A 26,040-nucleotide genomic window follows, 5' to 3' on the forward strand; every position below is an offset into this window, starting at 1 on the left:
CAATTCAACTGAGTAAAACACTTAAGAGCGAAATCTGAAAACCTCTTCAGTTCCCCTTTAATCAGATTACTGGTGTAGAAAAATGAACGCGTTAGATTACTCGTTACTGAAAAAAGTAATCAGATTACATTGATGGTGACGTAATTTGTTTAAAAGTTTAAAATATGCAAGTGAATAATTTTTCAAAGTCGTTTTCTTATTTTAAACTAAACATTAGAGATCAATTAATGATTCTAAGCTAAAAATTATAGACATTTCGAAAAATAAATATAATTACTTTCCTTCGTTTTATGGTGGGTTGAAACAAAGCGGTTGCGCGACGTCTGTAAATGGGGGTTTCCAGGGTAAAACGGACAAAATAAAAATAGTCTGGGGGCATAATGCGCCATGAAACTGTTATGAAACTGTTCTATAGACATATTTTTCTATCAAACACGGCAGTTTTTTTGGCTTAAAATACAGCAGTTTATTTTAAAGAGGAGTGCAAGAGCAGAAACTGCTTTTTCAGCCATGTCTGTGTTTTCCATCAAAGATAATTTTTAAACATTTTAACACCACTGATTTCTTTTGTGTAAGGAGAAAAGATAAATTTCCACTTTCCAGATTTGGTATTAGAGCTCAAAAACTATGAAGCAGTCATATTTGGTAAGTTATTCACTGACGCAATATTTCCTTTTCTTAAGTTGTATTTGACAACATTGTGATAGACTGCCTGTCCAAATTGTCACAATCTGTAATTTGTTTGGGGAGATTTTGGTTTGTTCCTCTATGTGTGTTATCCTTTGTGATCAACTATTGATGTCACCTGTTGTCTGTCTTTTCCATTCATCTCCCTCTCCAATAAGCAGCTGTCGCCTGTCGTGTTCCCAGGTGTTCCTTATTTTGTCGTGCATCCCTGTCTGTATATTTAGGTTCCCCTCTGTTGCCTGTTCATTTGTCAGTGGTAGCATTGCTGTCATCCTACTCGGTTACTGTCCGTGCTCCTTCGTTAGTTATTGTTCGACTCCTTGTGTTTGTTTCTCACATTGTCTCCCAGCATTTGTAATTTGCTTCAGTTTTTTTGTCATCAAGCATTTCACTGCAATTCTGCCTTATCTTCCTGCTCCAAATGTGACATGAATTCTGGTATCAATTCTGCAACCATTGCACCACAGAAAACTCATTTCAGTCAAGTCACATTTATGTATCTAGCGTATAATCGCAGCAATGTCTAAAATGGTTTCAAAGGCCAAAGGATGACAAAATACTATGACACACCCTCATCTGAATTACCAATAGTGCAAAGGAAAAACTCCAAACCCCATCTGCGAAAAAATAGGAATCCTTGAGAATGTGCCACAGATAGAGGACCCCCCCCCCCCCCCCAACCCCTCAGGATGATGAGCTTAACATTCCTTTTCTGAAATCGATAAAGGAATGGGGAAAGTGTTGGATGAATAAAATCTTTTGAATAAGCAATTCCAGTGAATTTAGATCCTGTCATACAGGAGTAAGCTGAAGAGGAATATTGTGGAGAATTTCATCAGTTACATGTCTGAACATGAGCATGCTGTTTGAGTCTTGGAAAATCATAGCTGCAGACCAGGGTTCCCCAATTAGTTCTCATTAAGCGGCAAAATATAGCTCCATCTCTTAGCAGCATCAAAGCAGCCGAGAGCTGTCTTTTTTCTAATTATTAAAATTTGTGTCCATTTTTGACACTTGTCCCTGTAACCCGATTCATTGATTTTCTTGTAACTGTCACTTTTTCATATATATATGGCGGAAAACAAAGACAAGACTGAAAAAGCAGTTTCTGCTCTTGCACTCCTCTTTAAAAGAAACAACAACTGTTGTGTTTGATAGAACAATATGTCTATATGCTGCCATAGCAGATTCATGGCGCATTAAGCCCCCTAACTATTTTTAATTTGTCTGTTTTACCCTGGAAACCCCCATTTACAGACGTCGTGCAACCGCTTTTGTTTCAACCCAGCCATAAAAAAAAGGTAAGTAATTATATTTATTATATAAAATGTCTCTCGTTTTTAGCTTTGAATCATTAATTGATGTCACATATTTCATTTAAAAAAAAAAAAAGAAAAAAAGGCATTAAAAAATTATTCACTCACATATTTTAAACTTTTTAAACAAATTATGTCACAATGAAAAAAAATGGTGTCTGTATAAAAGTCACAGATATCTACCTCATAACTATCGCTATATATATACTTTTTTTTTTGTTAATGTCGCATTTTCGCCGATATGTTAGATGATAAATAATCGATCCAAACAAAGAGAAAAAAAAAACAAAAAACGTTGAATAGGGTAAATATATGAAAAAGAAAATCTCGATCACTCCTTGATGTCTGCAATTTCTGCATCGCGACCCTTGTTATATTACCACGTTTCACACATAAAATCCCCAAAAAATCCAGCCGTGACCATTCACAGCTGTGTCTTGACACTCAGTAATACATCCTACATGGAGTTTTCAGATCGAAACAAGGTAAGTACACGATAATATCTCGTTAAAGTCATGGCGTCTGTAATTTTGCTCTCACGTGTTCTCACCTCCAGAAAGGGTTTTGCTGTTTGAAAAAACTTTTTTTTTCAAAAATGCCCTCCTTTTTAAAATTTTTGTTCCCCCCAAAATTGAGATTTTAAGCTTTCCAATGATGTATCACACATGCATATCGGACAATTTTGAAATTTGGCCAAATTGGGGATCTCAGAGCGGAACTTCATGTCACCTGAGTGTTTCCCGCCATATTCTCTTTGATTACCTAACACAATTACATGTACAGGCATTCTAAAGTCTGGTTATGACCTATGTGTCACTGAGTCAGCATACGGGCTAGATGCTTTGCCGTATAATTGGGGATGGCATCTGTAGACGGATCCGTCCAAAAATCAATGAAAATGACATCGCCATGCATTTGCTCATAAAACTGTTACAAGACACAGCCTATAACATCCAACTATCAGAAAAAATCAGGTGGAACAGCTGGTTATGTGCTTCACATTCTCTGATATTGTACAGTCTAGAGAAGGCTATTCAAAAGTTCCTGACGTATTACTAAAGGAATGTTGATAGACAACAGACGTAGACAATCAGATTCTGCTCTGGGTTCGATCTGGTCCTGGAGAAGAAGATTATTTTAAATGTATGCAGATTTGATGGTTTTCAAGAAAGACTTGCAGCCAGTACGACCAGCTATTCCATTATGACAACCAACCTGACTGTAGCACCAACATGAACAGAGTGTTGGAGATTAAACACATAACATCTTCTAAGAAGCTTTAATGAGTCCAAAGAGCTATCTGTTTACAAGCTTGCAACAAGAGTTTGATGTTCAGAGGGTTATTTCATTTTATACAATAAGAGAGAGGGGTATAATCAAATGCTCTTGAGGGGTCAAGATAAATGTTTTGCATTAGTTTTTAGATATTTTGTGTCTTTGGGAGAAAGGGATTTAATTCCATATAGTGCCAATCTACAAATTATACACATTTAAGTCCTCCTATTCTCTCAATTCAACATACTATTTTTGAAATGGATTGTTACTAAAATCAGTGCATCTTTTATTTATACTTAACACAAATATAAATAATGACTTTACTGTATTGAATTTTGTAGTGACTCGACTTGACACACAGTTATTTTCTGAATGCGTGTTCGTTACTTTGGCAGCAAGTCACATGATTAAATAATATTATCATAACAGAGGTACCCTGACATACGATCCTTTTGACATCCGACATAAAATTTGACTTGTTATTTGTCTCGACATAAGAGGACCTGCTCGAACTTTGAAATGTTATGACAGTGTTGCAATTCATTGTTTTCTTGCAAGACAGCAGCACGGTGGATTTTCTTGTGATAGAAATCAAGATGGGTCCCAAAGAGAATATTGTAGGCGGTGAAAAAAGGAAATAAGAGACGCTTCCCATTGAAATTAAGAAGAAAATGATAGAAAAATATGAGTGTGGTGTGCGCGTTAGTGAACTGGCTTGACATTACGGCCGGAATATGTCTACGATCTCGACACTCCTCAAGCAGATTGAAGCCATGCAAATGGTCATAGCATCCGGGGGAACGACTACTCTCTCTAACCATTGTAGCGCTATTTTGTTGGCGATCGAACGCCTTTTGCTGATATGGATTAAGGAGAAAGAGACCTCCATCCGCTGTCTCCTCCGACCTCCGATCGCCAGTCGGGAGTCTGATTGTGTCAAAATAAGCAGCCAAACTGTGATGTTTTATTATTAATATTCCAGCAGCAACATTACACACAAGTAACCAGAATGCACACAGGTAGAATCTAACAACCTCCGGCTTTTTCCGTAACCAAATGTGTTTTTATTTCCGATTTATAGTTATTATTATTCCAATTTGTATTTTTAAGTCATTTGTTTTGCAATGTGTAATTGTACCTGCAGTATTAACCCTTTAACGACAGAGGTGTCGGCGGGAACACATTTACGCATGCGTACCTTGAACTACCGCAACTCCTAAGCGGTTTGTGCAATCAAAAAAAATTCAGTGCTTCCTGAAAGCTGAGAGGTTGCGCTTGACAGCCAAATGGGTGTCATTGCTGTAATCTCACTCTCCTATCGCCAGGAAACCATCAAATATGCTCCTTTATTTTCTGACGTGCTGGCAGTGTTTGCATTTACACATGCGACCCGTTGAGCAACCGTAATAGACACACAGATGAGAAGTCAGGAGAGCGGTAAAAACAGCGAGGAAGGGCACGTTTTATTATCTTTTTTTTTTTTTTTTGCAAGGAAATACCAGCAAGACGGTCATCCAGGACAATAAAACCTCCACAGAGGTTTAGAGAAGAGTTTTGGAGCATTGCGCAACAAGAGAAGCAACTTTTGATGCAGAAAGGTATTGATTGTTTCTCTGTATTTGAACCTCTGTCTGTACTTTTCTCAAGCTCATTTTTACTTTGTGCACGGTACTTTATGTATAAAACTTGTTAGTATTGTGTGTTGACTTACAGTACACTATACAGTACAGCGTGTAAATGCGCAAATGTGCGCATTGCAATCTACTATGTATGATGCGTGCCTTGTTGGCTTAGCAACCATATTTGAACAGTGTAACATTGTCAAAGTCTTACTTCAAAGTATGTATAAAATTATTATGTTCATGTATGTGCAGTAATCCATACATTGTTGGTACAATACTGCATTGGTAACTACTACTATTCTGCTACAGTTTGTGTTGTAATGAGAAACAGCTATACTGTGTACTGTATGTGCTATGAAATGACAATAAAATAAGTAATCGTCTTCCTCCTCAATTGACCTATGTTCTGGAGAGGGCTATGGAGATGCTGGAGCTGGAGATTCCAATGTGGTCATAGACAGAAATCGCAGAAAGCCAGCATAAGGTGCCAACGCTGCAAACTCTGTCAAAGGATGTGTGTGTGTGTGTGTGTGTGTGTGTGTGTGTGTGTGTGTGTGTGTGTGTGTGGGTGTGTGTGTGTGTGTGTGTGTAAGCGTGCGTGCGTGTGTGTGTGTGTGAGACATGCAATGTGGGCCCGTGTCTCCTGCCAGAGAGGACCTGCTAACAGCTGTTCCACCAAGGACTCTGAGGAATCAAAGACTAAAAAATGTATATACTGTACATAGTTTTCATTTTATGGCTTGTTATACACATTCAGAGGAAAAGTAAAAACTTTTATTGTAAATAGTCATATGTATATACATAAATATAAATATATATATTCACTATTTTTGCACTGTTCATCTACTGTATGTAACCTGTTTTGACCATAGTTTGTAGAAAGGACAAAAATGCCTATAACCATACCTGCCGTTTTTGTTGAATTGTCAAATAAAAAACTATTCTTTTTTTTGTTTTTTTTTTGTTAAATGTTTATTCTAACAAGTTGAATAAATATTATCATGCCTCAAGACGTTTCGTTGAGCATGTTTGGGTGTTAATGAGACATCAATATTACAAATTTTGACAAAAGTTTTTTTTGTGTGTGTGTTTTTGGTTCCAAAATATTGATTATAATTGGTCAGTGAAGAAAACAACAGTTTGGACATGAAGGTTATGCTGTCCTGAAATAAAGGGACCCAATCTGGCCATTGCGAACACTTCTTTCTTTGAAATGTAAAGGCAACATCAAAGGCATACAAATTCAGACAAAATAGGCTCAGGTGTTCAAGGGTTTTAATGAAAGATTTAGCATTGTTCTAAGGGGCAGTTTACATGACGACTCTGCGACACAAAGACGCAATGACTGAGTAGCAGAATGACCTCACGTGCATATGGTGTCGGCAAAGACGGAAGGCGTAGACGAAAAATTCTGAATCCTGTCTCCAAAGTGGAAGAATTCAACTGTGGGGGGTTGAGGGGGGCTTGCTCTGCATGCATATGAAAGGCTCCCGTGGCACGAGACCGCGCCGATAACGTCAGCACTTGTACACGTCACATTGGGCGTGCGCAGCGGTGCGACTAAACATTAAAAAAAGCAAATATGGCGGAATATAGGCTTTAATTTACTGTTTTAATAATATTTTTAAATTAAATATGTTGAATGTTTGTACCTTTCTGAACAAAAGAAAAATGCCATTGCTTCAAGTGGGCGGGCATATTTTTTTCCAGGCTGAGGACTTGGTGGGGTCAAAGTGCGTCATTCGCTGTCGCCTTGTAAATCTGCACTGCCCCGCATGGCATGAATACTACATCGTTTTCATGAGAAATTGCGACATTGTTCGAATGGAGACGGGCCCATATAAATGCAAATGTGAAATTTTTCGTATTCTCGGAGAGTCACCATGTAAACGGCCCCTAATTTTAATGTATTCTTATGGGAAAATCCCACTCGGTATACTACCATTTCGACTTACAAACCAGGTCCTGGAATTAATTAAATTCGTATGTAGAGGTACCACTGTACTGTTTTTCTTAGTACCGGGAAACCGCTTAGCAACAAAGTTGCTCTAACCTCCTACTCTAGACCCATATGACAAGTTGTGACTTGTTGTTTTATATGAATTACTACATACAGTACGTCTGGGATGTAATACATGTAATATAAGGTATAATATTTACAACCTTTGTTCAATGTCGTTTTCTTTCCCAGTATTATTTCATTTTATACAACTTGAAAAGTGACAGAATAATGGACGGTCTCCAATTCTATTGCAGATTTTGGCTCCAGTGATACTTTGTGCTGTCCAGAAGAAATATAACTCAGCACTTGGATCCACATTAATTTGACAATCCTTACAGTAAAAAAATAAGATAAATCAATACCATACACTTTTTTTATTGTGAGCCACATCAGCACTATATTTGCCTTTAGAGAGGACACGTACCTGTTGTGGAGTGATGTCAGATTAACGGTGCAGATGAGAGCGGAGGAGCTCAGCTCTAATTCCCAGTGCAGACGACTAGACAGAAGGACTGCATCAAGATGGAATCCATGTGTGTCAGATTTGGAGCTGTAGAAAATAAGGGATGATTTAGAGTTTTAAAATACTCGAAGGCCCTTAATGTTACTATCATTCAAACTAAATTCAGAATCCCAAAATAGACATAACGCTATAGTTGAGTGCAAAAGTTTGAATACGATGGCAAACGGTTCAGTTAGGGTTTTTTTTTTTTGCCTTTCATTGTTTCATGTCTCTTATGCTGCAACACTTAATAAATTATATCACTGAACCTTTCAGCATATATACAGGATAATTTCCCTGATTCCTTTCCTTGTGTGTTCATTGTTGATGTCACTTCTATTTTGGTCATCACATCACTGATCAAGGAAACCATAATATTATGAGAAGCCATTCTGATATAACTGAAGCTTTTCCTGTCAACTTCGCATCAAAAGTGACATATTTTCTGCATCAAACTTAATGACATCTGTTATAATCATTCATTCAAGTTAATGATGGGTGTCATGCCATGATTATGACAGTCTTATGACTTCACATTTAACCCTCGTATTGTGTTGGGGTCAGAATTGACCTGTTTTCAAATGTTTGTATGCAAAAATCAATGGTTCTTTTGATATACCCAAACTTTAAAATATGTGTCAACCTGGACCCGAAAACAATATACTGCAAAGTTTTAGTATTTTCAGGCTTAGTTTGATTTGATTTGATTTGATTTGATTTGATTTACAGATCAAATTTAATTCACTAGCAAAAATATGGACTGATTTCTAACACAAGACAAGGGTTAAAGAAAGAGTTACTCTTTTTTTTTTCTGCTTTTTTCTAACTTCCTGAACAGTATTTCGAAGGGGCGAGGATATTTTTTTTTACACCCTGGAATTCATTCATCCATCTTAGCATTTTTGATAATTTGGACACAGCATAATGTGTGCATGCTATATCGTATGTAACACTCCTCCCCTTTGACTTCTGTACGGTTTTGCTTCTGTGGAGTCAGACTTTCACCTGGAAATGGTGAAAGTCTATGACTCCTTTCTGCAAAGTCATTGAGAAGCTTGTTGTTGGGGTTATCAACTGCACTGTTGCACTTGAATGACAAGAGAAACATTTCAGCAACAAAAGTGGGAAAAGGCAGACAATGGGACCATTTCCACACGTCCATCTCTTATGCAGAATAATATTTTCTTGTCTTTTTTTTATATTATGTATGCATTTTGCATTTGCATTATGAACTCGTTCAACAATCACAGATGAGCTGTAGTCCATATGGTGTTTCACACACACATGCATGCACGCACCTTCCCACGCATGCACACACATACACATACAACACCAAAACAATCCATCAAATGCATGAAGAATATGGAACATTTTCACAAACAGGTGGTTTTATTAACTGAGCTTTTTCACAAATCTGCTTCATGCTTCTAAGGCATCAAAACTTTTTTTTTAAATGTAGAAGTTGCAAACAGATGAGTAAAATTTGGAAAAGAAGACAATGTGCTGCCTAAAATAATTTTAATATATTTATGTGTTTTTTTCTTTTCTTTTTTTTTTTTTTTTTTTTAATTTAAAAAATCCAGTTAAGGCAATAGTTGTCGACAGCAGAGTAAATCAAATGCTTTTGTTTGATTCAGTTGTATGTATAATTCAAAGGCATTAAATTTATTGATCTACTTTACAGGGGTCCTCAAATACAAATCTTGAAGGTCCACAATTATTTTTTTCATAAAAGCATTGGCCCATTTATTAATGTCGGTCAAGTACAAGGCAGGTCGAAGGTGGTACAGGTGGTTTTCTTTTGACCAAACAAAAATACAATGCACATTCAGATTAAATTAAAATAAATTGATTAAACATTTTCTTGATTTAAAATAAAAATATAAAATAAAAAAAAAACACACAAAAAAACATGCAAGTACAATTTTTACACATGTACACAAAATAATTGACAATATCTGGCATTAAGGTGCAAACAATAACTATTGACAGTACATTTTATAACTGTAAAACACTGCTGGACAAAAACAAAACGTGCAAGTAGTACAGTACGTGTTCACATGTACAGAAGATAAATGACAAGCTCTGTCATTAAGGTGCAAACATAATAATTATTGACGGTAGCTTTAACTGTAAAACACTGCTCAATTAGAGAAATGGCATTTGGGTGTCACAAAGCTGTTTACTCATATCATCAGCCAGTACTTCAGTGCGTCTTGTGGTTGATGAATCTGAGAGTGAGATTTGTTTGTTTTTTGTTGTCATTTCCTCATTTTCTTTTCTTTCGAACATTGCTGCCATCACCTCAGTCATACACTCTGTTATTATTTCTCCATCAGAGAATGGCTTCTTATGTTTGGCCAACACCCACGACACTCTGAGTGAGCACTCCGTTGCTATTTGTTGTTGTGTCATAGATTTAACAATAAACTTGCTTGACTCTTGATATGACTGCTTCAACCTGGTAATTTTTTGCTTTCTCAATTCTGATTTAGGAGGAAACTTATCTTCAAAAGAGCTGTGCTGTTTAAAATAATGGAGTTTCACATTTTAACTTTTTCTCAGAGCAGCTGTCTTTAAGTATATTTAGCACATAGGTTTGTAACTTGCAGTTGGTAAAATGGACGCATATTTGTCAGTCCAATCTTCATTGAAATGGTGATTTTCGTTGTCCACATTTCTTCTCTTGGTCAACTTTGATAGCCTGGTACACCAGACTCAACGCTGTTCCAGCTATTGAGTCTGGCCACCCTTCCCACGGAAACAATTTCCAGGGCGGAGCAAGCCACAGCATACAGACAGCGGAGTGGACCAATCAGCGACGGGCAGACGTGACGTTAGAAAAATGGCGACTTCAGGATGACGGACTTGCGCGCGGAAGTAAACATACGAAGAGAGCGGAGTTTATTCGACATGGCTAGCGCGAGACAGATTGTTGTCAGTGACTCGTGTCGATGTGTTTTTGGTCATTTAAAACTGATTTTACCGTGGATTGGAACATATTCTCGGCTCTGCCGTTCACCGTCTGTGTTGCTGAAGGGACGACTGTCGACGCGCAAGAGTGACGTTGCTTGTGAAGAACACGTGACGCAAATAAACGAATCTGATTTGTCGATTGATTTTGTATCTGCTCGAAAAGGCCGTTAATGGGAGGGGTTCCAGACTATTTCTCTCAGTGTTTGAAAAATACAGGGAGAATAGTCTGGCAGAGCCAGGCTACAACTTTGAGCATGCCATTTTGTTACATTCAGTCTTCTGCTGGTGGCAAGTAAACAAAAAGATTGCAAAGTGAAAGGTGCGACTTGTGTTTCACACTGCTGCGGTCCGTCCACTCTAGCTAGCAGCATGGAGGCTCTCTCAGTCAATCAGCGCATACATGCACGCTCTCTCAGCCAATCAGCGCATTGTTGTCATAGAGATGACAACAGATGTGGGAACACGGAAGATATTTGACTAAAAATGAAACATAATTTAGCGATAGGTTAGCGATCGATTGGTGAATCATACAATATATAGGTTATAAAAGTTTTTTTTTTTTTAACTTTTTTTTGGCTATAGTGTATAGGCCTACCTATCTATTATTACCTCAAAATATACTTGTAAATCTGCGTCATGCTTCTAAGGCATCAAACCTTTTTTTTAAATGTAGAATTTGCAAACGGATGTGTAAAATTTGGAAAAGAGGACAATGTGCTTCCTAAAATAATTTTAATATATTTATATTTACATGTTTTATTTGAATTTCAAAAATGCAGTTTAGGCAATAATTAGTTGTCGACAGCAGAGTAAATCAAAGGATTTTGTTTGTTTCACTTGTATGTATAATTCAAAGGCATTAAATTTATTGCTCTACAACATCCAAATGAAGTACAGTATGTGCATAGAAAAAAAAGGTATTGATAAAAATGAAGAGAAAAAAATGACGAGGAGCGTATTCTTTTAGCACTGTAACGCAGTGTTCTAAAATAATTAGTATCAACACATTTTCTATTCCAAAATGACACCACTGTTATAGTGTGACATCAAACGCATAAACTCTTAGTGCTAGGGTTGTTGAAATGTTAGTGACTCCACCATTATAAAATCACGACTTATGAAAGGGTTGATTTATTTTGTTTGTTGTTGTTACTATTTTAAGTGGCACATTGTTGTTGTACGATATAGTATGTTTTTGTAATAAAGATTTCCTTTCTGAGGTGATAGGAAATTCCTAACAGTCTGGAGAGAAAAAAAAAAATCCCTCTCCTGTCAATGACACGCCATCCTATAAACACACACATAAATGCCTTTACTTGTTTCTGTGTGTGTCTGTGTTTAAAGGAAAACAGATTATTTACTATGCTGCAGTAATGTAGACAGTGAAACTAAGAATAAGATATTAACACAATTAGAATGCTAGTTTTGACATTCTGTTTAGCTAAATACATTCATACATAAGTGCAGCCGCACTAATGTGAGGGCAACCCCCATGACAAGTTTGCTGTATTGCTTCACAGCAGCAGTAGTGAGGCAAGGCATCCATTTTGATCTAATAGTTCTTCACAGTAAGAGATTTTCATTTGCATGAACGACACAATCATTTTTGCAGCCTGTAACAAATGGCAATTTCAGGGTTTAGGATTTGGTGAAATGTAGATATATTTGTATGTCTATATATTCAAGACACATATTTATAGACATAGCTGATGTAATATGATATTGGTTTCATGCCAATTAAAAATTAAGCTTCTTAAAGCAAGAGCTTAGTTTTATTGCAGCTATATTTGAATTATGATTTTGAACCATAGACTTCATAATGATATTAACGGGTCAACATCCACCTTCACTGTACTACGCCTTCAAGTAGGGGGCCATCCCACAATAAATAATAACATTTATTTGTTATAAATAACAAATAAAAAGCTGTACCGCATGCGAACAGGAAGGATTGTCTCAGGAGTGATTTGTTCGAGGATTCAAGGTAATTATTGTATTTTTCGTTTTTTCACAAGAATTTTCAACGTAAAAAGCTCTTTTTTTGTAAGGCTTTGTTCCTTCTTCGGCATATTTACGTAAAATAAATGCTAATTGCCCGTTTAGTTTTTTGTTGTTGCTTTTAACCAAGAATCGGGACTGTTTTATGTCCATATCAATAAAGAATTAAGGGATTTAAGCATTTATTCACAAGAATTTTCACCAGAAAAGCTCTGTTTACATAGGGCGGCCGCCACACTGACTAACAGAGTAGCATCATACGTCGACATATTTGCATAAAATAAATACTAACTGCACGTTGTTTTTTTTTTTCTTTAACCAAGAAACGAGGCTGTTTTACTCCCATATCCATTAAGAATTCGGGGATTTAAGCATTTATTCACAGGAATTTTCACCGGAATAGCTCTGTTTACATAAGGCGGCCGCCAAAATGACTAACAAACTATCTTTTGGGACAGGCGCAAGTCTGGTGGGCAATGCTATCTAAGTCTGCACGGAGAAGGGTACACTGAGTGATGGTAGTTAAACTGAAAAAAAAACGACACTTTGGGTGTGAACACAACTGACTCCATTAGTCTTCAATCAAAGGGGCTCCTCTCATTCCCTTTAAATGTGTTAGCGGCAACTACATGATGCAAAGTATGCTGATGTCTGCGTGTGTTCTACACCCTCACACCTACAGTACATCTATTCCTCTCTTCATCCTCTGGGAATTGTGCCCACAACTTGATACACCTTGAGACAACCCTCTGATGGAACAGTGTTGTGCTGTGTTCTCTTGTTTATTGCGCAAACGTTATCTACAAGTACAGTATGTGTACAACTTGTATAGCTGCTCCAGGCATAAAGTTTAGGTGAGTTTGAGTGTTTGGTTGGCTGAGTGAATTGTGTGTGGTAGTTGAAAAACTGAGCCCTTTTTTCATAAATCATATTTATGTAAAAAAAAAAAAAAAAAAAAAAAAACACGATCATGAGTCAGTCAGTTCTTTTGTTTTGGTTAAGCCTTCCTTCATTTTGGTAAAGGTTAATCTTGAAGAATGTTGGGTCTTGTTCGATCCTGTCCTTATTTTTCTTGCAAATAAGTGGTTACCATCTTCTGGTTTAGCATCTGTCATTTTATGAAAGACATTCTGAAGTCTCCAACCCTTGCACATTTTCTGACTGAGGGCAATCGATGCTCAATTTGTATGTTTTGCACTTTCAAATTAGGCCTCCAAGTGTTGTCATCTCTCACCAAGACTTTTTCTGATGATTTTGCCTGCCATTCAAGCCAGCTGGTATACAATCTTGTTGCTTGTTAAATTTGCCATGTTGGATTTGAGACTGCAAGGAAATAATTTGATCCCTCGAGCAGTTGTGAATCTGTAAAAGGATCATTCTATCAATTTTAATTGGGAATTAAAACATTTTGAAAAAGCAAAGCGTGACTCATTTCCCCAACTCAATTATTTATTTGACAAATAAAAAACAGAAAAGAAAGTAACTGCTAGATCATGGACCCTAAAATAGTAATAATAATAATAAAACATGTTATTTCAAATTGTTCTGTATTTGTATCTGTATGTGTTCTGTGTAAGGCATAATGTCAAACTTTGTCCTTTTGGTGTTGCCATTTGTAGAATATATGTTGGTCTTGGAGAAAGATTTGGTTACATTTATCATAGAAATCCTGAGGAAAAAATATAAGTTGGGTGCACAGTTTAGGCAAAAAAAAAAAAAAAAGAGGAATGCGGATAAAGCAAAATGTACTGTGAGAAAGACAATGCTATTGACAATCATGACAGTAATTTGCTATTTTATCGTGGGTTCCAACTTTAAATTGTGGAAAACCTCTCATGTTATGTTTAGTAACACAGTGCTCTATAATATAATGTCTTGCCAGTTTCCTTGATTGCTTTTTTTGTTTGTTTGTTTGTTTGTTTTTTGTACGTTTTGTATATATGAACCTAGCGCATGATTAAGAGCAGAAGTGTCATTCAATCCAACTGCAGGCAACTGGGAAGGCAGGATTTTACAATACTGTGCACTGGTCCTCATGGGAAAGGCAGCTAAAATCGACCAAAACTGAAAGTTCCCTAGTGTTGCTTTAACTCATTGGCTGCCATTTGCGGCCATAGACAATCAAATCCATTTTACTGGGAGGGCTGGCAGCAATCGAATGACAAAACAGTCAAATTGGATTGGACGTCTATGGCCGTCAATGGCAGCAAAACATTTCAGTCGTGTAAATACACGACTGAAACAAACACCGAGCATAAAACAAACAAAAAAACAACAACAACAAAACTGTCCACTGACAGCAAAAAAGTGAAGACAATCTCAACCAAGATAGCTCATTGTATCATATTAAATTGTATTTAATAGGTTTCTTTATGTAAAACAAAACACTGAGATTCAACAGTTTCTTACATTGACTTCAACATGTTTTCAGGTATTGACCCCTGAGCTAGGCTGAGGCAGTGTTTAATAACTAGCTCCATTTAGTGGTAAAGCTGAGAAGTACAAAAGAATGTTGGCTGAACTGAAGCTTCTTGTTCTCTTAAATTTTTACAGTATTTTCGTTATTTGCTACATCGGGCCAGTAAAAACTGTGAAGTGGGCCACAGTTGGCCCATGAGCCGTAATTTGGACACACCTAGTCATTTATAAATTACTCCAGTTTAAACAAACTGAAATTATTTGGCCCTCTCTTCTACTTTTCATTGGTAATGATAATAATTATACTTAGTATTATGACGAATGATCATATGAAAATTAATTTGTGTTCATTTTCTAGATTCAAAATTAAAATACTGGAGCATCTTTTGCCACTGAATATTATACATGCCAATTTTTTTCTTTGTCCAAATCTAAATATTGCAATAATGTTCTCCCTTTTCCCACCATTTGCTCAAGTCAAGATTTTAAGAGACTATAGGACCATACAGGGGTTGGACAAAATAATGGAAACACCTTAAAAAATAAACTAATTTAATATGGTTTATGTCCGCCTTTTGCGGCAATTACAGCCTCAATTGTCCGAGGTATTGATTCATGCAATTCGTGAATTGTTTCCAAAGGAATTTTAAACCATTCTTCAGTTAGAATATCCTCTTACTCTTTTAGAGACGATCACATAGGAAATCGGCATCTTAATTGAATCTGTAAAACTGACCATAAATGCTCAATAATGTTGAGGTCTGGGGATTGTGCCGGCCATACGAGATGCTAAACTTCATTAGAATGTTCCTCATGCCATTCTTTAACAAGTATGTTCAATGATTATGATGCCAAAATGTTAGGTATTTCCATTATTTTGTCCAACCCCTGTAAATTTATTTACATGGAAAAAACGATGAAATTTTGTTTTGCATTGAAGTGCATGCATTTGTATTGAATTGACGTAAAGGACAAAGAAGGAGACTTGACTTTTGCGTCATCGCAGAAGCAATAAGGTGCACGCCTCCTGATCGCAAAATATAAAATCTGCTCCCCTCTTCCTTCCTCACACCAGCTCGTGTTCCTCTGACGAGCGAGTTAAACCTTCTCAGGCGACTGTACGACTGGCATGGAATTCAACTTGACGCACGCCGGGCGCGATGCGCACAGCCACGGCGTACTGGCGCACATACTTTTCGGCAATCACTCATTCTTCTATAATAACACCGACGATCTTGATACAGGGGAGGACTTGGAAGTGAATACGGACGTATATTCCAAAGTGATCGTCACCATCATCTACTTGCTTCTGTTCGCCGTGGGTTCACTGGGCAACTCCATCACCCTGTGCACCCTCCTGAGCAAAAATAGTCTGCAGAACCTGCAGAGCACCGTCCACTACCACCTAGCCAGCCTGGCAGTGTCCGATCTGCTCATCTTGGTCCTATCCATGCCCATCGAGCTATACAACTTCATTTGGTTCCATCACCCCTGGGTTTTCGGTGACGCAGTTTGCCGCGGCTACTACTTCTTACGGGACAGCTGCTCGTACGCCACCGCCTTCAACATAGCTTCGCTGAGCGTGGAGCGCTACATGGCTATCTGCCACCCGTTTAAAGCCAAGAGCATCATGTCACGGAGCCGCACCAAGAAGCTGATCAGCGGTATGTGGCTCGCCTCATTCGCGCTGGCCACGCCGATGCTTTTCATCATGGGCCAAGAGATGCGCCAGGGAGAGAACATCTGCACCGCCACCGTGGCCCCTGTCACCATGAAGACTGTTCTACAGGTGGGTCATACGGCGTCACGTTCAAAGTTTGACACTTTCTTTAAGAAGCGCTTTAGCTATTTGTGAGCGAAGCAGCCACTTCAAGCTTTTTTTGTTTGTTTGTTTTTTTGCTGCTAAACTATGAATCCCTTGCATTCAAAAAGCATGATTTGCCCTTTTGCAATTTGTTTTAATAGCTAGAAATGTTTCCAGTATTTGTACTTAACTGGATAATTTTCATGATGATGACCACTTTTGCCTATATGTTTGAAAAATGATATGTCTGAGAAATCCAGCATATTCTGTTTTTTTTTTAACTGGCAAAACCAGTAGCACAAACCTTTCACTGATTTAGAGAAACAAAATAATACTCATTCCATAGCCCTTTTTAAAATATCGCCCTTGTGAGAATTGTAGTGTCCCATTATATATATATATATATATATATATATATATATATATATATATATATATATATATATATATATATATATATATATATATATATATATATATATATATATATATATATATATATATATATACACACATACATATATATATATACACATACATATATATAAAACCCTAATCACTGCAAGATCCCAAAGGGCGTTGCAGGCAGACAGTTGAAATTAAGATATTGAATGAATGAATGAATGGATGGATAAATTAATAAATAATGAAATTCCATTATTTCTGAATGGGTTGTGTCTCGTGTCAAGCTACAAAACACCAGTGTCTGCTCATCAAAAATTCTCTGTCTAATCAAAAAAAAAAAAAAAACGGCGCAGTTCAATTTTCATGAGTGTGCTCAGGCATAAAACGCCACATATGTGGAAGTGAGGGGCGAGAATGCACTCTCCCTTTTTTTTTTTTTTTTTTTTTTTTTTTAAGAAGAAAAAGGCTCCTCGGAAGTCTTTTAAGAGTTTACTTATGATCACAAGGAAAACATCAATAACACAATGTTGCTCAGAGCTTAGGAGACTGCTATCATACTGAAAGACGGGGTTAACTGGTAAAACAACGGTCATATGATTATAAGAAAAACATGTCAAATCATAAAGCTTAGGGGGGCGGCCAGGCAAAGCTTTACCAATTAAATGTTAGATTGTACCTTTTGAAGAACTGCTTTACTCTTGAGAGCGCTTGTCTGCCATCCCTCGCTTCAGGATGTTCACAGCTGTTTTAATTTAGGAATTTTAGATAACACAATAAAGCTTAAACTATACATCAACATCTGAGAAGCATATGTTGAGAAGAAATTCCTTGACTGGATTTTCATATGGGCAACCCCAATGCATGTGTTTTGGAATTTGTCAGTCAGCTCTGCACAAAAAGAGGTGACCGGTGTAACAGATGTGTTCTTGAAGAAACACACGGCACATGTGACATTTTGGTGGAAAGACACTATTTTATTTACATCTCTTCAGACCTCGTCTAAGTTCCAGTGCAAGGGAGATTGCCAGTCTAACATAATTGTGGTGAGTCTGGAGTCTAAGTGAAATCAGACAGATAGGCGAGCGCTCTGCATGGACATGTGTGGTGGATTTCATTAATAAACATGTAAACAGCTTACAGTACTTTTATCAGAGTATCTGTACTTCTGCTGTTGTGATTTTCACTACATTTGACTCCAAGAACTCAAGCAAATGCAAAGAAACATTTCAAAATTCTTATCGTTTGTCAATCAAGTTGAACCAACCCATATAAATGCATGACAGCTTTGTATTATAACTGATAAACAAATTACATGACACCCAGAGACTCTGACTTTTTTTTTTTTTTTTAACTGAGGGCACTGTAGTCCCTAACCTGAAAAGGTAAGTATGGTTGCAAGCGCTGTCGAAAATTTGGGTGCGCACAATGTAAATCGATTTTTCGAACTAATTATTATTACTAATTACTAAATTACTAAATATTACATTTTTACTATGTTACTCATTAAGAACTTTAGCAGCTCATTCATGCATTAACGTCAACAACTGGGATTTTTCAACAGCAACAAAAAAAAGGTTTCAGAAAAATTATGTTCGGAAAAAAAAATAAATTAACCTGAAGTTGATGTGATGTCTGGCAGCACCAATCTGGTCCCCAGGCCTTGAGTTTGATCTCTGCACTATATTAAAACAATTCCTGTACTATGAAAAGTAAAGTTGAACACACTGCAGGTCAGCGTGCTTAAGGCGACATCTAAATGATGTACTCACCAGTAACTGATGACAAATGTTCAGAGGGAGTTTACGATGCTTGACAGGGAGGTGAGCTTTCGTACACAAGGACAAAGCACTGCTGATATCGGAGCACAGTCCCATCTCTTTATTTTATTGATGCTTTAACCTTGATTTAACTTAGATTCATGCATTTCTTTTGTGCACCCTTGGAGGCACAAAAGACATGAAAAGTTTGATAGTTGTCAGTGTCCTGCACTGCTTGATCAAAGTCTATACTTCCAATGTTGGTTTGTTGCCCTATTACTCATTTTGTAAAGGAAACCTCTTAAACTTATTCATAATAATGATGATGACACCATTTCTTATTAGAGGGGATACTGTCAAGTTTTGGAAGCGGGCAGACCCAAATGCAGGGAAAAACGGGGAGGCAGACAGGTTGCAGTTGCGAAAACGTTTTAATTGAAGCAAACAAAAACCCAAATGGCAAACGAAAAGACTGGGGATCAAAAGGCAAAGTCCAAACAAAACTCAGAGTACCAACAAAGACTGGGAAACAAACCAACTTAGTATGTAAAACAGGGTCAGAGACACTGGTAACACGCAGACATTGACAAGACGCTGAGCTAGGCGAGAAATCGACAACAAGCATGCACATGGGGAACTTAAATACAGACATGACGAGACGATGAGCAACAGGTGGGTGACACTGGCACAAGAGGCAGCGGATTGGTCAACACACAAGGAGCAGGCAAAACAGGTGAAATGAATGGGTAATCACGAGAACAAGACACACTAGGGCACAAACTTGACAGGACTTGGCTAAATAAGTCTAATTTGGCTAAATAAGTCTAATTTGGATCAGTGTCTGTTCCGTATCTGGAAGGCTTTGCTTAAAGTGCCTGTGACACGAAAAAGCATGTTTATTTCATAATACACGCGGTATTTTATGCCCCTGAATGATATGGTTCCGCTTGGATGTGTGTGGAAGCGATCGCTATTTTTATTTAGTTTTTTTAATCCCGCGCCATGAAAATGAGCGACTTCCGGCTTCGGTCTTGCATTGAGGAGGAGGGCGCTGTGACGTGTACGGTAGAAGACGTCCTCTTCACGCTACAGTGTACTGCTGTGTATGAGGACGAAGGATTCAGCTGATTTTGCGGATTAATACGTTTATTTATCGGATCACGCCAGCCAAACGGCTGCAGAAAAATCATTCTGTATGAGGGAGAGGCGTATGCGCCTTTTTGGAGTTTCAAAAGGTTCCCATTCACCGTGGATATTTACTGTGGGACCATTGGACTTAGGAGGAAGTGAGTAAACATCTTGTTTTGTATTATGTCAAATACGAATACAGCGATTACAAAGTAAACACTACAAACTTCCTTTAAATGAAGGACTACTTACGTTTGATCATTGATAGGCATGTAAAAAGCTCTCCTAATGCTCCTTAGCAGCAGCACGTTAGCTGCACAACAACTCCAGCCACCCTCCTCCGGGGAACGAACTGTAAATTGCTCTCCGCCGGGCGGTTTGCCGATCTGCTAAGACAATCGACAACCGGGTCGTCATGTCAAATAATCCAGGATAGTTATGTGTGATTTTCCGCTTCGAAGACTTTGAAACATCACTCGGTTCGGGTTAGCATGTCGGCTAGCTGTCACGCCTTCTGGTTTGTTTCCATTCTCCGAAGCCGGGGAAGGGAAATGACATATGTGCGATTTAGGTGTCATAAAATATCGTTCGGGAGGTGCGACAGTAAAGGTGAAGTCGACAGTTTTGACCATTATGGAGTAATTTTGCCATGTCGTCCTGAATAAATGCATTTTTATTATTTCATATTCCATTCAGCACAAGACTGTTATTTGTCATGACCATGCCATTTATTTAGCAATTGGGGAAAGTACTGGATAAAAAGAATATCCCGTAAAAATATTGAAGTAAAGAGACAGAAACAATGACATTTTGCCGCTCTCTTCGTCGCGTTTTCCTCGTTGTGAATAGTTCCCCCTCAACGGGCTGACTGGTCCTTCTCAAGCCATTTATATAGCTATTGGGGAAAATACTTGGATAAAAGAATATCCTGTAAAAATATTGAAGTAAAGAGACAGAAACAATGACATTTTGCCGCTCTCTTCGTCGCGTTTTCCTCGTTCTGAATAATTCCCCCTCAATGGGCTGAATAGTAAAACCGATGAGCCCAGTCTACCGCTGACGTCATCCACCTGTTGGGGACGCTAAAGCCCTATAATGGTAGGCGTGGCTAACCGGCAGATTAAAAGACTAATTTCTCGTCATCTATGCTTTGCTAAATTGTTGTATATAGTCGAATCGTCTCAAAATATGATTCTAATTCACATAATAATGTCATTTAAGACTTTTTTTCTCGTGTCATATGCTCTTTAAGGATTACAGCATCACGGACCCGGGAATTTTTTTTTTTTTTAATCTTTGCCTTTCTTTGTTTCTTCACAATTTCTCCTTAATGTTTTGTTGAAATTAACTGCGTGGCTAACAAGTTAATTAGAACAATACTCAGTTGATCACATTATTTTGCTCTAGCCAAATTTGCCCTAATTTAGATAATCAATGAGAATTTTGTCAATTTGGCCATCAATATTTATGACAAAAAACATTGAGAAACTAAAGTTGCATTTTGAAAAAAATTGTCATGGTTTGAGTTTTATTCTGTGCCCTAGTACATCGATCCCCAACCTTTTTTGTACCATGGACCTGTGTAATGTCGGCCTTTTTTTCATGGACCAGCAATGTGCGGCAGAAAATTACAGCAAATGTAAAATAAAATGACGGGGCTAAAAATGAACATTAAGTGCAGGGAAAATGTCACCTTACGCTGAATCAACTTGACGGCAAATATGTTTGGCCGCAGGCATAAAGAGTTCTTCTTCAATTGTCAGAGGTTTCTTGGCTTTAGCAAGGCACCACGCAGTATGATGCTCTCAGTACATTCGCTTTTGTTGCCTCGTTTGCTACCTTTTAGCTACATATTAATCAGAATGAACTTGACTGTAGGCTCCTCTTCTGGCTCGGGGAAAAGGAAAGCTGTCTAAAGACGTTGCTGCCCGCAGCAAACGGCCAACTGCAGCTAACGTTACCATTTACATTGACTGACGCTGGGCTGCTGTAGGTCTGTACACACCCCAGTAATGGCGGCCAACCACTAGATGGCGACGTACTCAACTTTCTACTTGGATTAGTCAAGAGTAGACAGGCATACTGATGTGTCAAGATGCACAGTAAGTTTTGCTATTTTCGGCGCTGAATATTCAGTGACATCTCTACAAATGATTTATTAGCAAATGCGCCACAGACCACTGCCGGTCACCGGCCTGGTGGTTGGGGATCACTGTACTAGTGTGTCTTGTCCATGTGATTACCCATTGATTTCACCTGTTGTGTCTGCTCCTTGTGTGTTGAACAATCTGCTGGCTCTTGTGTCACTCACCTGCACCTCATCGTCTCATTACCCCATGTCTGTACATAAGACCTCCATATGCTGTCTGCTCTTGTTGAATCATTGTCTATGCCAGCATCTATGTCTATATCTTGTCAGTGCCCACGTGCTACCTGTGCTCCTGACCTCGTTTTGTGTAATAAATTGTTTTGCTTCCCTGTTTTTTGGTCGAGCTCCCACGTTCTTATTTTTACTTTATATTTGTACTTTGTTTTCCAGACTTTTGTTTGAACTTTGATTTTTGTCACGCTTATTAAAACAATTTTGAGTTCACCAACACGCTGCCTCACCTTTGTTTCCCTGCGCTTGGGTCCACCTTACCTCCGCTCCCTGTCACGTATGAGCTCATGTCATCTAACATAACATTATTTGGTTAAAGCCTAAATGATGTCCCTTACCAACGCCAAATTGTATACATATTTTACATGCTATATAAACAGGGCCGGCCCAGGCCATTTGGGGGCCCTAAGCAAAATAATGCAAAGGGGCACATATTTTTGGCCCACCATTTCGTCACTGTTTACTGTGAAACCCATACATCCAATCCAACCCATACGTCCATATTTTGTTTATTAACCAGATTTTCTTGCACTGCATACTTCAAAATTCTCACCCCAAATGATTGTCAGTACTTACAGTAGATAACGCCAAGCCTTTTTCTAAAAGAGGAAAGAAAGAAGTTAAGGAAGAACTTTTATTTTTTTAAGCTTATAATCAAGTATCAAACCTCACAAAAGTCAAAGCAAACTGTAGTAAACAAAATAGAATATAAATTAAACAATTGCCAGATTGGGGGCCCCCTAGTGGTCAGGGGCCCTAAGCGGCTGCATAGTCTGCATATAGGCTGGGCCGGCCCTGTATATAAACTATGTCTACAAGAAACCAGTGTGAATGCATTGTGTGAAAAGTATTTACCCCTTCCTGGCTCACATACCGCAGAGAAATAACTTTATAAAAAAAAACAAAGGAACAAAAAAAAAACAAAAAAAACTCAAGGCCCTTCTGTGTTCTCAATGCATGTTGAAGTTGTATGGCTCCAATTACCGTGATATTTTTTCCAATGCCCACACTTCAGATTGACTCTGTTGCCCTACGAGATTGAGGAAGTAATGATGAGGTGACTTATTCTGTGGATGCTTTGTCACCCAGCTGGAGCCTTGGAATGAGGCGAGAGAGCCGGAGAGGGGACATTAACTTGCTGGATTGCTGCCAAATGGTTTTTCGGGTGATCTTCCGCACTACAGTCTGCTGTGGGTTGTCTCCTCCAGTATTTTTTGTTTTGTTTTTCATGCTAATCTGCTTGAACTGTTGTTTTTGTCTCATTACCCCTGGTAGCCATCACACTGATCGCCAACATGGAAAAGTTTTATATTGACTTGATTATGCTGAAAAGTGTAGTGGAACCTATAAAATGGCTATATGCTTAACATTGGTTTGTGATGGTGCAGGTTTGTGCCACAACTTACGAAATCTGGGTAACTTTTTGCTTTGGTGGCCACTTGTGGCTGGTTGCATTTCGTAAGCTTCAATAAATCAATTTGCAGATGTTAGTTGTTACACTGTTTGAATAAGAGACAGACAGATTCATACTAAGCACAATTAATGTTTGCTTCACCCCCTTATGGGTGATGACCTATTACTTTCTCAATTAAATCCTTACTTGTGTCAAGTCACTCCTGCCCATCACTCCACTGATGCAATGTACCGACTAACCATTTTTATCCTCCGATGCGTTTTATGTCGGCAAATTGCTTCAGAAAATAACCAGTTTCCGAAGGGAGGCATTTTAGACCACGCAAGACTGTTTCATACAATTGGAATGATTATAGATGTTATGTCCACCACTCTATATAGTGTAAAATCTCTTGGGCTTCATTCCAGTCTGGGAATACTGTAGTTGGGCATTGAACCATGGTGGCAAGCAAGGAAATGATCAAATTGCTGCAATAACAATTTTCTAAGCGAGTGAGAAAGGATTCTGTGTAAGTTGCAAAAATACTTCAACCGTGTTTTGTCAACCCAGAGGAGCACTGGGTCAGAGGGGTCTTGTCTGAGGGGAAGAATGAACTATTGAGTGGTGAAATGGCAGTGGACAACATAAATAATTGGAAAACCTCTTCAACAGACCATTAACATTTGTTTGTTTTACACAATAGATGTATAGCTTATTTTCCATGTGGGATGCATTCTGTAAAGTAAAAGGTGAAGAGGAAAGGTCCAGGACTTATTTGGTGAAAAAGTTATCTCAAATACAGGCAAAATACAAGTTTTCTCCTTCAAAATAATTCCCCTGGAATATACTACACTTTCGCATACACATACGTTGTCGCTTCTCAGCCAGGAACTGCCGGATGCTCAGTGCATTGTGAACAAATGCAAGTTGTAAAAACCAGCTCAACAGGAGAGTCTTTGTACAAAACCTATTTTGCATCCTCTAACTTCTGGTGTATTTTCTTTTCTTTACTGCAACTTCTCCCAGTTAAAGGTTATTTTAAAATATACAAATCAAAGCAAATCATTTATTTTTACTCTTTTCTGCTCGATTAACCTGTAGTCTCAAGAAGCATGGTGTAAAGTCTTTAGAGGTCTTCTTCTCTAAAACAGTTTAATCCCACATTCTAAAATGTCACGAGTTTGACGCTTTGTAGGTTCCGTAGCAAGACTGACACCCCCCACACCACACGCACATGCACACCTACACGCACACACACACACACACACACACACACACACACACACACACACACACACACACGCGTGCACACCCACTCCACACATGCACAAGCACAGTCTCATTAGAATGCATGATTTTGATGCTTGATGTCATGGATTACACTGGAGAATAATCTTTGGGGAAAAAATCTGTTGAGTTAGCGTTTGATACTGATTAAAATTGAAATTATTATTGGCATGCTGATTCCAAACTTGAGGTCAGTTTATTTATTTATTCATTTTTAGCACTTTTTTTCTCACAGTTCACCTAATTAATATGTTCTTATTACTACAGTAGTACACAACCGTAACTGCTGTCGCACTATCCCTTATACTATATGACTATAATGTTAAATATAATTTGCAGTCATGAATGTTTTTTTCATATTTCGTGTCAATTAATTAACTTAAAAAAAAAATATATATATATATATATATATATATATATATATATATGTGTGTGTGTGTGTGTGTGTGTGTGTATCAGGGGTCGCGTTAACCGAATATTTTCCGTCGCTGACCGTTTTTTTAAAACGGTGACGGAAAAAACTGAAGTCCATCTGTCATTTTGACAGGTTGCAATTCACACCCCAGACCACGGGGTGGTGAGTGAGCATATTAATTAGCTATTGTCTCTCTTGATGCATGACATCATTGGCCTTACTCGGAAAAATGTCAAGGCAACTGAGTGTTTGCCTGGCACGGCCAGACTGTTCTCCCTTTATTTTTCAAACACTGAGAGAAAAGTCTGGGAAACAGCCTCTATCGTAGGTACAAAATCAATCGACAAATCAAATTTGTTTATTTACGTGACGTGTTCTTCACGAGCAACGTCACTCTTGCGCGCCGAAAGTCGTCTCTACAACAACACGGATGGCGAACGGGAGAGCCGAGAATATGTTCCAATCCGCGGTAAATTCAGTTTTAAATGAGCTAAAAAACATCGACACGAGTCATTGACAACAGTCTGTCTCGTGCTAGCCATGTTGAATAAACTCAGTTCTCCTCGTATGTTTACTTCCGCGCGCAAGTCCCTCGTCCTGTCCTCGTCGCTTTGCTAAAGGCTCAAACACACCAGCAACGTGAACGTCGCGTCAACGATCCCGCCGCGATAACGC

General features: G+C 38.2%; 1 protein-coding gene across 1 annotated transcript in view; it reads left to right on the forward strand.

Moving 5' to 3' along the window:
* The first annotated feature begins 15,888 nt into the window (after positions 1–15,888).
* ntsr1 (neurotensin receptor 1 (high affinity)) overlaps positions 15,889–26,040 on the forward strand; it is a 61,646-nt gene continuing 51,494 nt past the window's right edge. Inside the window, exon 1 of the mRNA XM_057830523.1 lies at positions 15,889–16,585. Coding sequence (XP_057686506.1) covers positions 15,926–16,585 — 660 coding nt within the window. The 5' untranslated portion in view covers positions 15,889–15,925. The remainder of the gene's footprint in view (positions 16,586–26,040) is intronic.

Source organism: Corythoichthys intestinalis, chromosome 2 (assembly GCF_030265065.1).
Source record: "Corythoichthys intestinalis isolate RoL2023-P3 chromosome 2, ASM3026506v1, whole genome shotgun sequence".
Taxonomy (NCBI): Eukaryota; Metazoa; Chordata; class Actinopteri; order Syngnathiformes; family Syngnathidae; genus Corythoichthys; species Corythoichthys intestinalis.